This window comes from Microcaecilia unicolor, chromosome 1 (assembly GCF_901765095.1).
Source record: "Microcaecilia unicolor chromosome 1, aMicUni1.1, whole genome shotgun sequence".
NCBI lineage: Eukaryota > Metazoa > Chordata > Amphibia > Gymnophiona > Siphonopidae > Microcaecilia > Microcaecilia unicolor.
In genome coordinates, this window is record NC_044031.1 from 282,448,502 (window position 1) to 282,461,685 (window position 13,184).

The 13,184-nt window shown below is 44.7% G+C and overlaps 1 protein-coding gene across 1 annotated transcript in view; it reads left to right on the forward strand.

The window, feature by feature from the left end:
* GUCY2C (guanylate cyclase 2C) overlaps positions 1 to 13,184 on the forward strand; it is a 246,423-nt gene that overhangs the window by 134,778 nt on the left and 98,461 nt on the right. Inside the window, exons 12-15 of the mRNA XM_030211775.1 lie at positions 918 to 1,005; positions 2,560 to 2,665; positions 5,271 to 5,333; positions 9,739 to 9,810. Coding sequence (XP_030067635.1) covers positions 918 to 1,005; positions 2,560 to 2,665; positions 5,271 to 5,333; positions 9,739 to 9,810 — 329 coding nt within the window. The remainder of the gene's footprint in view (positions 1 to 917; positions 1,006 to 2,559; positions 2,666 to 5,270; positions 5,334 to 9,738; positions 9,811 to 13,184) is intronic.

The window sequence follows — 13,184 nt, forward strand, 5'->3', positions numbered from 1 at the left end:
TCTTATATTTGCTGAAAAGGGACTTGCAGCAAAATCAAAATTGCCGCGTGTCCATTTTGGGTCTGAGCAAGAGCAATGCGGTAGCAGGACGGTAACTCCATTTTGGCACGCATTGGGTGCATGTAGATGCTTAACGCGGCTTAGTAAAAGGACCCCTAGATTTCTTTTTCAAAGATTATACACAATACAGAATACTCCAGCTCGACTTGTATGTGGCGTAAACTGTTGTGATAGAGTTCCCCCCGATTTTGATGCTTCATTGACTTCTGATAGAGGCGAGGGTTACATTTAAACTGTGTTGTTATGTTCAAGATTTTGTATGGTCAAGTTCCAAAATTTTTGATGCCGACTTAAGATTGTCTACTTGCAGACAACTTATTTGCTGTGGAATCAAATACAGCTTAGTTTTCCATCCTTGAAAACAGTTAGGTTTCATGGACGTTTAACATCAACTGTTTCTTATCAAGCTCCAACTGGAACTCATTACAAGTGTCCATATGATTTGAGTCTAATTACTCTTCATTTAGGAAAGATTTGAATACTTTTTTTATTTCAACAATTTATTATTGCAAAAGGAGTTGCTGGATAACTTATGTTATTTGACTTGTGGTTATGTAATCAGGATCTTGGTAATGTAAGGAAAGCAAACAACACTCTCAGGATCCTGTTTACTAAGTTGCGCTGTAGGTGCGCTAGTGTCTTTAGCGTGCGCCAACGCTAGAGACACCTGTAGGAATATATGGGTGTCTCTAGTGTTAGCGTGTGCTAAAAACGCTAGTGCGCCTTCGTAAACAGGGCCCTCAGTGTACATTGTGGTGTTACCAAAAAACAAGAAACAATGCAGTGCAGGATCCACACTTTTAATCTTTGGCAACTGCTCTCTTCATTAAAAGTCGTTGTCTGTCTTCCTCCCTCAGACCCGAGTCCTGAAATCCTGGTCATTGCAGTTTTCACGCTGACATCTACTGTGCTGCTTGCCATTGTAATCAGCCTCCTGGTACTCAGGTAAAAAGTTATTACCTCTGCCTCAAACATCCCGGGCTAAAGACAGGTTTCTTCAGGGGTTCCAAGAGCCCAAGACTGAGCATTAGAATTATAGGGACTCTTTTACTAAAAGACATTATGGTGTAATGCACATTTAGCATGTGAAAAAAATGCATAGGGTAATTTGACAGTTTGCACGTGCTAATCGTGCATTATTTATTTTTTTAAACTATTTTTTAGAAGGGGGCATGACATAGGTGGGGAATGGCCATGGAAATATCTAGCTAGCGTGTTCCAATTAGCGTGTGCTAACTGGATAATGCAGAGTTAACACGGAAGCACTTCATGCCTCCTAAATAGGAGGCAGTAACTGTTCCTGCTAAAAAAAAAAAAAAGAAAAAGAAATTAAAAAGCCCTAAATACTGCCACATTAAATCTGGGCTTAGGCTGTGGGAACTCTAGGTTAAAACTTGTGAAGCCCAGATTTTAATGCATTTTAATAAAAGGGCCTCATAATTATACAAGCTCAAAAAGGAGGATTAAATATCCACTATTTAAAAAAAAAAAAAAAAAGGAGGCTACTTGCCTAAAACTCATCATCTTGTATGTGTAGAGACCTGCTGCTTTCTGGGGCTAGTTTTGTTCTGAGCATTATCATAGGCACCAAGAGGATCTCCTGGTCTGCAGACCAAAGGATTGTGATGTGACACCAGTACCATATGGCTCCAGAAAAGGAGGACGGATTGAGCCAGCCGGGTTTTACTTCCAGTGCTTTCAATGGAAGTAATTGAGCCAGCCGGGTTTTACTTCCATTGCTTTCAAAGCAATGGAAGTAAAACCCGGCTGGCTCAATCCGTCCTCCTTTTTCTGGAGCCATATGGTAACCCGTAGTGTGTAAGAAAGGTCAGAATGGAGATGAACTGGGGTGTAATAGTTTATAGTTTATTAGAATTTGCTATACCACCATGACTAACTGGCAGTTCTCAGTAGTTTACAATAGTTCAAAACAAATTAGAAAAGGAAAGGAACTACGAAATGTGACAGGAAAGCGGTTAAATCATGCACGCAGAGGGACGAGGAGAAGGTGGGCAGAGAAAATTGGTGTAGAGTGGGGGAAAAGGGAGGGGACAAGAAATAGGGTCTGAAATAAGAGAGAGAGGGGAGAAGGGGGCAGCAGCAGTCAGTTGTAGCAGTTTAGGTTAAGGTAAAAGCCTTCATAAACAACTAGGTCTTTAGTTTGGATTCAAAATTCTTAAATTAATTTTCTGCTTGGATATCTAAAGGGAGGGAATTCCAATGAAAGGGGGAGGCAAAAAAGAAAGCAGCGTGATGAGTAGAATCTAATTGACCAAGTTTAGGGCCGGGTAAAAGTAAATGATGGTCATTTATTGAACAGAGACAGCAGACCAGTAGTATGGAATAGTGAGGGAGGAGAGGTAATGGAGTAGGCCAATCCTATGGTCAGAGCAGTGTGAACTTGTGTGGATGGGGTCAGTCTGTACAGAGACTGAAGTGTGCTGCTGAGCTGCATGGATATGCACAAAATGATTTTCCATTTATTCACGTTTACTATAGGAAGTACAGAAAAAACCATGAGTTGCGCCAGAAGAAATGGTCCCATATTCCTAGTGATAAGATCCTACCACTGGAAACAAATGAGACCAGCCATGTTAGTCTAAAGGTCAGTGCTGATGGCATAAGTATGCTGAGACTCACTAATGTTCATATCTTTTAAGGTTTAATCTTGCTATCTAGATCATGTTTTCTGAATCCCTTTTAATAGCAACTACTTGCTCTCACTTAAGGAACGGACCACGTTCAAAATTTGCACGATAGTACACAAAATCATCCACGGAGACGCCCCGTCCTACATGCTAAACCTTGTGGACCTGCCTCCCAGAAATGCCAAAAGATCATCCCGAAAATTTCTTAATCTACACTTCCCCAGTTGTAAAGGTCTAAAATACAAACTTGTTCACGCGACCTCCTTCTCCTATATGAGTACGCAGTTGCGGAACGCACTACCAGCTAACCTGAAAGCAATCGACGAAATATCCAACTTTCATAAATCCCTGAAGATGTACCTCTTCAATAAGGCCTACAAAGAGACCCCATAGCTTAACTATACCACCTCACCAATCCACTCTAATCCGAAAATCATCTTTCTTTACCTATTTTATTAATACTTCTTTCCATCCTTAATCTCTTTGCATCAACAATTGTATCTGACATCCTGGTATGGCATTACCATAACAGACCTCTGTAAGCCACATTGAGCCTGCAAATAGGTGGGAAAATGTGGGATACAAATGCAATAAATAAATAAATATCCAGTTCAACTTATCCTATTGCCAGATAAGTAGGGAAGGCATGCAGAATCATGGCTCTGGGAATCCTTTCCAAGATAGAAAACAGAGGGTAGGGTTAAATGGGCATTTATCTCAATGGAGGAGGGTGAAAAGTGGAGTGCCGCAGGGATCTGTACTGGGACTGGTGCTATTTAACGTGTTTATAAATGATCTAGAAATTGGAGCGACAAGTGAGGTGATTAAATTTGCAGATGACACAAAACTATTCAAGACTGATTGTTAAAACACATGCGGACTGTGAAATATTGCCGGAAGACCCTAGGGAACTGGAAGACTGGGCATCCAAATGGCAGATGAAATTTAATGTGGACAAATGTGAAGTGATGCACATTGGGAAGAATAGTCCGAATCATAGTTACCTGATGCTAGTGTCCACCTAGGGAGTCAGCACCCAAGAAAAAAATCTAGGTGGTGTTGTAGACAATACACTGAAATCTTCTGTCCAGTGTGCAGCAGTGGCCAAAAAAGCAATCAAAATGCTAGGAATTATTAGGAAAGGGATCGTAAATAAGACTGAGAATACTATCATGCTCATGCCTCTGTATCGCTGCATGGTGCGACTTCACCTTGAGTATTGCATTCAATTCTGGTCATCATATCTCAAAAAAGATATAGAGGAATTAGTAAAGGTTCAAAGAAGAGCGACCAAAATGTTAAAGGGGATGGAATTCCTCTCATATGAGGAAAGGCTAAAGAGGTTAGGGCTCTTCAGCTTGGAAAAGGTCACAAATACCTGGCAAGATCACGAAAAAGTTCAGTACATTTTGTGCTGCTTATCCCACAAATAGCAGTAGATTTTCCCCGTCAATTTAATAATGGTCTATGGACTTTTCCTTTAGAAAGCCATCCAGACCTTGTTTAAACCCCACTAAGCTAACTGCCTTTACCACATTCCCTAGCAGTATACATATGGAAATACCACTTATATAAATTAGCCCAGTGACAAGAACATCTATACTTACACTACTTAGGTGTGTTTGGAGATGGAGTTTGGGTGGAGTGCAGGCGGAGTTGCAATTTACATACACACTTTATATATTTAGAATTTGAATGGTGGTTGCCTCACTGAAAATTGATCTCTATGTAAAAAAAAAAACAGGACTTGGATTATGCATTGTGCTTGTATGCTAAAACCTTTGACTTGTTTAGAAAGCAGAAAAGAGAAGCAAAAGTGACTTGGGTTTCCTTTCCTTTTAAATGACCGTTTTCTGTTATTAATGTCTATCATCTGAGAGCAATACTGCCATCTTCTGTTTATAGAGTAGACTCCATTTGTCTCTTCAGTTTACTCTTTTTTGTTTAGAGGTTAATTTTTAACAGCATTTCCATGGATAAAACAGTGCTTTACATGTTATTATAAAACTGCCTGCTCGATATGCAGGTAAATTTATTTGCATATGGCAGCTACATGTGGAAGTTTACCCAGACTGAGTGGAAATGTTCTTGGAGGCACGTTTGAGGAGGGGTATGCATTTGCACACATATTTTTTAAAAATTCAACTGTATATGCATAAATAAGCATAGAAAAATCGTGCACATCAAAGAGCAGGTGTAAATATGTGGACATACTCTTTGTGGGCTAATTTTATGCACACACGTTTACCACCCTGTTTACTAAGCCATGCTAATTCCAACACAGCCCATTCACTCGGCTTAGTAAACGGGGGTGGGTGTAATATGGCAGAGTGTGCACACAGAGGAAGCACGTACATACTTTACTGATGATTGAAGTTCGAAAATTACTCCTTAAATATAAATTTGATCCATTTTTATCTGTTTTAACTTCAACAGATTTTTTAAAGTGTTACACATGAAGGATATATTCCTTTTCGAAGGATATATTCCTTTTCGTAATTCTATTTCTGAGGCAGATTTTTAGTGCGCATTACAATGCCAGTGATGCTTTTTATTCTCTAGATTGATGACGATAAACGTCGTGACACTACCCAGAGACTACGGCGAGGCAAATATGACAAAAAGGTACAGTAAGTGGAGCTTTCTTTCTGGTATTTCTGCAGCAATGTTTTTCATTAAGAAATAAGTTTTGTCAATGAATTCAACACATATTTCTATCTGATTAAGTAGCAGGATTATTCCCTGCAGCGTGAGGTCCCTGGTAAGGGTAATAGGATTTGATATATCACATTTCTGTGGTATATTCAAAACAGTTTACATTTATTATATGCAGACAGCTTCTTAGTCCCTAGTGGGCTCACAATCTAAATTTTTGTACCTGGGGCAATGGAGAGTTAACTGACTTGCCCAGAGTCAAAAGGAGCGAACACAGTTCTCTAGGTTTTCAGCCCACTGTACTAACCACTAGGCAACTCATCCACCTATTTAAATGTTGTGCTACTTAACCTAATTAAGTGGTGGTCTAGTGATTGGAAACCCCACCTTAGGTGTGCCATAGAAACTGGAGAAAAGTATAAAACTACTGTAGGTGAAGTGAGATGCCTAGGGTCTTCCTTCCTTCCCTCCTGTTGGGGGAAGTCCAGTAAAGATGTAACGGGAAGAGTGGTGGCTTTCCTGCCCAAGGCCCTGTCAGAGACCAAGGAGGAGGCAAAAGGGGAGAAGAGCAAAAGGGAAAAGCTAGGAGTGGAGCCTGTTTCCTATCAGAGAGGACAGTGGAGGGCAGGGGCGTATCTGGAATCCGGCAGTAGGGGGGGCCAGAGCCAGAGAGGGGGGGCACATTTTTGCCTCCCTCCCCCACCCTCCCCGCCGCTGCCCCTCCCCACCGTCAACCCTCCCCTGCTGCTTACTTTTGCTGGCGGGCCCCAACCCCCGCCAGCCGAGGTCCGACCTGCAGTCTTCATATTTCGTCTTCCTCCGACTCCTCCATGGCCATGCTGCAAGTAACGCTGCTGATTCGTTGAATCCAGTTCGGAGTCTGGAATTTTCTGGTCTTTTCTTTTGGGTCTGCTTATTTCTGTTTGTGTTTCTGTGAGTTTCAACTGATAGTTGCAAGACAGGAATTTCTGGCTGACCACAACCTGACAAAGACCATTGTCATGACATCCCAACCAACTGTCTTGTTACAAACAAACTGATAAGACCCCCCCCCCCCCTGTTGTCATGACATCCCAACTGTTTGCTACTGAGCAGAGGTGTGGCAAGGACACTAAGGCCCTATCACAGGACTGCTATGTACTTGCGGGATTGCTGATTGGGTGATATATGAGATGGTCCTTTGTGATGGGAAGGGTATACAAGTAACTGCTCAATGCTCATCTAAAGAGACTCTGAAATAGTCCAGATGGCAGGAGAGTTTCATATCCTTGCCATAGCCTATTTCCAGGGGAGATGTCCTTCCCCCCCTTGTAAGAACGAATTCTTTACAGCTAAGAATCTTTCATTCATTCATTCTTCCTTTCTTTCTCTTCTTTCTCTGTTCTGTGACCTTTGCATGATAGTGAGGAATAAACTTTCCTTCCTATTGTTAGACTCTGTTCTTTAAAACTACTAATGCCAAGAGCCAATAGTATTTCTTGTGCTGTTGCAGTGAGAAATAAAGATTACTTTTGGTTTTCTAACTTAGCCTGAGTTTTGTTTTATAAGAATAGCAATCAAATGCAGCCAGTACACCCATAGTACATTTCTTCCATTTGCCTATTTTTCTATTGTTCCATTTTCACCATTTTGTGTCTTGGCTGTCCTTGGTATGTCTCCCTTTCTCATTATCTGTCCCTCCTCCATTAGTTCCCCTTTGCCACTCTTGCCTTGCAGGCTATGCTCCCTGTTTTTTTTTTTAGCCCTCCTTCACTCTATTGTCATTTCTATTTCAACCTTGTTCTTGTTTCATCTGTTACTTCAGGCAGACACAGCCTGGAGACCCTGCCTATAGCTTAATTAAGTCTGAAAGCAGTAGCTCTTTCTGCACTGATAGAAGGTTATGGAACATTTGATGCCAACATTCATCTATTCCAAATTTCATACATATTAACTTCTGATTTGGGTGGGAGATCCACAATTCATAGCATGGTATTCTGCAATGTGCTGGAATCTCCATATCTTCTGATTACTCATGTGGAGTAAAGAGGATGCAGAGCAAGCCAGCTGATCCTTGGCAATTAGTCTCTCAACCCATATAAATAAGTCTTCTGTCACCAGGACAGAGAGGCACCTGGTGTCAGGTTAGTCTGGTAGAGCAAGGCAGTTGGTTTTGAGATATATAGTAGAAAAGGCGCAAAGGGATAAAACGAGAAGCAGGTGGACGGAGAGCAACAAAAAGAAAAAACAAGAAAGTAGAAGAGTGAAGAGAGACACTAAGAAATAATGAGAAAGAAGAGAAACAGTAAGGAGTGAGGCATTTAAACGAAAGAAAGATAATATTGTAATCAAAGAGAAAATGACAGAAAAGATCAGGAAAAGGCAAGAAAATGCCCATTAATATATGCTTTTGTCTAACAAAAACAAAGAAGAGCTTTCTCTGGCTGAGGATAAAGAAGCAAAGTTGATTCAGAATCTTCCCCTTTAGAATTTGCAGAGTTGGTATATGTGATGTGGAAGTCAACATTATATGGTGCAGTGATCACATTAATTTAAGTGCCATGCCAAAATTCATATATATATTGTAAACGGGACCGCTGCGCCCGTAGGGGGAGGAAGGAAGTCTCCTCCCCAGGATTAATCCAAGCCCCACAAATTGCCACCAGCAGATACTTTCAAATATTCTTTTCTCTTTATTTTTGGTTCCAAGTTACAAACAAAAGCTTCAGTCCAGCCCTGGGTTAGGGCTGCCCCAGGCAGGGTAGTGCTGCCCCTCACCCAGCAATCCAAAGTCTCTGACCTTTCTTGAGGGCTGCAATAGTCCCCTTTGGAAATACTTCCTTTTCACACAGTACGTATCACAAGCAGTGCTAGCCCAAAGTACGTATCACAAGCAGTGCTGGCCTTTCAGCAAAATTGTTCCCTCCTGTCCAACCAGGGTTTCCAGCTCCCACAGTTCTTACACAACAAACAGGAGCAGCTGGGGAACCAGGCTTATAACTCTTCCAATCCTCTGCCCTTCCCCCACAGCAAACAGTTCAAATCCAAACAGGCTTCTTCCTTACAACAGGTTTTAAATCAAAACTTTTAAACACATAGCTTTCCCCCTTTAGGTGCTACCTTCCTCAGGGCTCTCCAGCTCCCATTCCATCCTCCTTCTGCTTCTTGCTCAGCAGCCTTAACCCCCTCCTCCACCTGCTTCTCACCCCACCCTTCCCTCTACAGGTGGGAGGCATCATGTATTGATTACGGAGCCAGGGAACTGGGCTTCTTCCTTCTCCCTCCCTCTTGTGGTCAGAGTTGGTATATACCCATCTTGTTTATCCCTGGGGCTCCCTTTTCTGGGACGGGCAATGCCTTCTGGGAGACGTAGTTCAGGATTTTGTTGTTTCATTTTGTACCTCTGGGCTGTAGCCTTGTCACAATATATTCAGCATCCCTCTATGTGGCACAGATAATATGTACAGAGCGATCCCCATACTGGCACTATCTGTTTAGGCATGCTATTCAGGAGACCTAAACTAAACTAGAATATCGCCACTATCTGGATAATTTTTATGTCCTCCCTTGTTCTCTCTCTACCCCCCTAGACTGCCCCACATTATATGGATAGTCAGATTTTCAACCCAATACTATCTGATTAATTTTTGAAAATATATGGATGGAGAAGTTATATGTTCGCCTGCGGCCGGTGAATGTATAACCTGTTTTAAATATTGGCTCAACTGATTTTTTTTTTTTAGAATCAGAGCTTACAATAGCAGAAAGGAGTCTCAGAAGAGAGCAAGGGATTCTTCTGTCGATGTAAAATAGGCGAGCCAATATTGAAAGCCATTTATCTGGCTAACAGTCCTTGCAGACCACCTCAGCACTATTCAGATAGCAACAGCACTTGCCATTCTACCCAGATATTCAGTGCAGCTCAGTATCCAGATAGAGGTGTAGGACATCTATATTTATTTAGCTGCTGCGACTGGTTTCTAAAGACAGTGCTGACTGCAGTGAGATTTTATTAATTTTATCAATTAAAAATAATCTAAACATTGAAAGGTATCATTAAAATAAATAAGATCATATTAACTAGACTCTCGTATAGCTTACAGATATTATAGCTTAACAATCAATTTATTTATTTATTTATTATGATTTATTTACTGCCTTTTTGAAGGAATTCACTCAAGGCGGTGTACAGTAAGAATAAATCAAACATGAGTAATAGGCAATTACAGCAGTAAAAATATTCAACTAACAATACATTCTCTAGCAACGAATTCCAGAGTTTAATTACGCGTTGAGTGTTATTCATCTAAATGCAGCTGAATAGTGACTAGTCTTAGCATTGCACTGTGCATGCTGTGTCACCAAACCTCATTGTCTGTGTCTTTAACCTTCCTAGATCATCATTCTAAAAGATATGAAACATAGTGATACCAACTTTGCAGAGCGGCAGAAGATTGAACTGAACAAGGTAAATGTATGCTGTGTGAGGACACAGCAAGGGGCAACACTGGACACCCTTCTTGCTTAGCTTAGCTCTCATTAGGAGCCATCTTTACTAGACGCTTTGAGTTTAGCATACTGTACTGCTATGGATTTACAGCCTGTCTCACTGACACAGACTACTCAATAATTACCGTGGATTCCTTTGGATTCGTATTAGGTAAATGAGACCTTTATTAGAGGTGCTAAAATGTACAATGATTAAGATATATACAATGGTTAGCTATATACACACAATGATTAACTATATAAAAATCATTACATCACTGGTCTCTACATCTAAGCAATGCTAAGAGTTCTTAGACCAGAAAAAGAAGCAATAATACATTATACATACAACATTACTGGTCCTTACATCAAGGGCCGTGCCTAGGGTCTCTGACACCCCCCTGCAGACTATCAGTTGGCGCCCCCCCCCATCTAGCATAAAATGCCATAAATAAGTAAATAAATATAAACTTTTAACATTGAGCACCTGATTCTCCGAGGACAAGCAGGCTGCTTGTTCTCACGACTGGGGTGACGTCCGCGGCAGCCCCCACCAACCGGAAGAAGCTTCGCGGGCGGTCCGCACGCAGGGCACGCCCACCGCGCATGCGCGGCCGTCTTCCCGCCCGTGCATGACCGTTCCCGCCAGTCTTTTCTTTTCCGCGCCTGAGGAGAGTCGTGCCGTCGCCGCTCTCCCTTCGCAGCCCCGGAAAGACCGTCGCGTTTACGCGATTTTGTTTGTTTGTTAGTTTTTTTGGTTACCGCGTGCCCCAGTTTTTTTTTTTTTTTTTTTTAAAAGAAAAAGAGAGCACGCGCTCCTTTTCCCCTCGTTTCTAGCGAGGGCGTCGCGTTGCGGCCTTGTGGCCGCGCGATCGATTTATTTTTTCGAGGTGTGATTTCCGCCACCATCGACGACTTTAACTTCGCCGACGCGATTTTTCCGTCGATGTCCTCGAAGGTCCCGAGTGGATTTAAGAAGTGTGGTCGGTGCGGCCGGCCGATCTCGCAGACCGACACCCACGCTTGGTGCCTCCAGTGCCTCGGGCCGGAGCACAATATCAAGTCGTGTTCCCTGTGTCTCGGTCTCCGGTTGCAAGGCAAGTTCTGCGGGACCGTCTTTTTGGAACTTGCGCCGGCCCCTCGACGTCGACTTCGACGGAATCGGTATCTACGCCCGGTCCTTTGGTACCGGTATCGATGCCCGAAAAATCGGCATCGATGGCATCGACCCCAGGAGAACAGGTCCCGTCGGCCCGCCGGTCCTACTACTACTACTACTATTTAGCATTTCTATAGCGCTACAGGCATACCCTCCGGTGAGGGTAGAGGTGAGAGACCGCGTGGGCAGTCGGCCCCGGTCACTCCTTCAGCCCTCCTCCTCCTCCATAGCACCCGGCACCGGTGATGGGCACCGTAAGAAGGCAAAGAAGCACCGTCACCGGTCGCCCTCGACGCATCCGGCTCTCGGTACCGGAGAGGAGTCGACGCCGAAGCGTCTGCATCGAGAGGAGAGGTCCCCCTCGGTGGTGGAGGTACCGCCACGTCAGGGTCCCAGCACTTCGGTGCAGTCTCCTGGATCCGAGCAGCTTCCGGCACCGATGCCTCTACCGGCCCCCACGTCTTTCCCGACAGCGGGCCTGGACGAGTGCCTCCGAGCCATCCTTCCGGGGATCCTGGAAGGGCTGATGCGCCAGGCTGTGCCGGCGCCGGGGGTGCTTGCGCCCTCGGCGCCGATGACTGTGGCGCCGGCGAGCTCTAGCCCGGTGCCGAGGTCGTTGACGCCGCCGCCGCTTGCGGCGCCGGTCTCGACCGCCACGCAGGTGGAGTCCCCGTCGACGTCGATGGAGGGAGCTTCGTCCCCGCCGGCGCGGGAGTCCACCGCTCGACGACACCGAGGCCTTGGTGCCTCGACGTCGAGCCGGGCCCGGTTCCGGACTCAGCTACATGAGCTCATGTCCGTTACCGAGGAAGAGGCCTCGTGGGGGGAAGAGGAGGACCCCAGATATTTCTCCTCAGAGGTGTCTGCGGGTCTCCCCTCGGACCCCACGCCTTCACCAGAGAGAAAGCTCTCGCCCCCTGAGAGTCTCTCTTTTGCCTCCTTTGTGCGGGATATGTCTATTTGCATTCCCTTTCCCGTGGTCTCTGTGGATGAGCCGAGGGCTGAGATGCTCGAGGTCCTCGACTATTGTAACGCTCCCGGCCGCTGGGTGATGCAGAAATGCAGCCCTCTGCTGGCCGGGGTCTCGCTTACTAGTCTCTTCGGAGTTCCCTTGTCCCCCAAGCCAAGCTATGTATTGCAATTGGCCAGGCAAACTGCTCAGCCACCGACTTCCAATCAAAGCAGTTCACTTGGTGGTAAATCCCTAGTAACTCCAGCAAAAACAGCACAGAAGCAAACAGTTCAAACCAGGGGGTTTCCTTTATCTTCCCCCTCCCTTCAGACTAAGTCCAGCAAGCACAGCACCGAAACAAACAGTTCAAAACACCAGGGGTTCCTTTATCTTCCCCACCGCAGCATATTCTTCAACTAAGCTCTCTGCAGGCTCCCTGGTACTTGGCTTCAGGGCAATCTGTAAAGCCATGTGCCCTTCCTGCTCTCTACCCAGCCTCATTGGCCCAGGGCTCCTGAGCAGGACTTTGGCTGGTCTGCTCCTAGTCACTTGCAAGCACCCACCTCTATATCTGGGGCTTCTGCCTTAGTCAGGGTGACTGCTCAGGCATGTCTTCCTTCGGCTGGGAATCCTCCCCTGTCCCGTTCAGTGTGCCCCGGTCACCCCTCTGATTCACGGGCTGTGACCCCTCGCACTCTCCGGGAACTTCAACTAGGATTCTCCAGCCTTCACATACATGCAAATGAGATAGTCATCAAAATGCAAATTCAATTTATTGAACTATACGGCAGTCTTGTGGAACTCACTTCTTTCCAGCCGTTAGTCATCTTAGTACAAATTCTCTCACTGAGCCCATCTACTGTGGGAGACCTGGGTCTCAGTGTAAAACAGCCACCACCCCTGGATAGGACTTTCTTCACTCACATTGACTGTACAGTCCTATCCTCCACCCCACGGCTGTTTGTTCTCTTAAACACTTCAGTAGCAATCACAATATTTTGGGGACTTCTAACCCCAGGCTTCTGCGGCCTGCTTTACCTTGCCCGTACTAGGGACACACAGTTCCTTGAACACACAGTTCATCTTCTCTGCACCGGGATCATACAGTCCAGGCTTCTGGCCTCCAGGCTCCCATCTTCCCTCCCTTGGGCAAAACTTCTCTCTTTTGGGCAAATCCCTCTCCTCTACTGAGAGGAAGCTCTTTATGAGGTGTCCAATAAACCTCCCCACCTCTTGAGCCCTC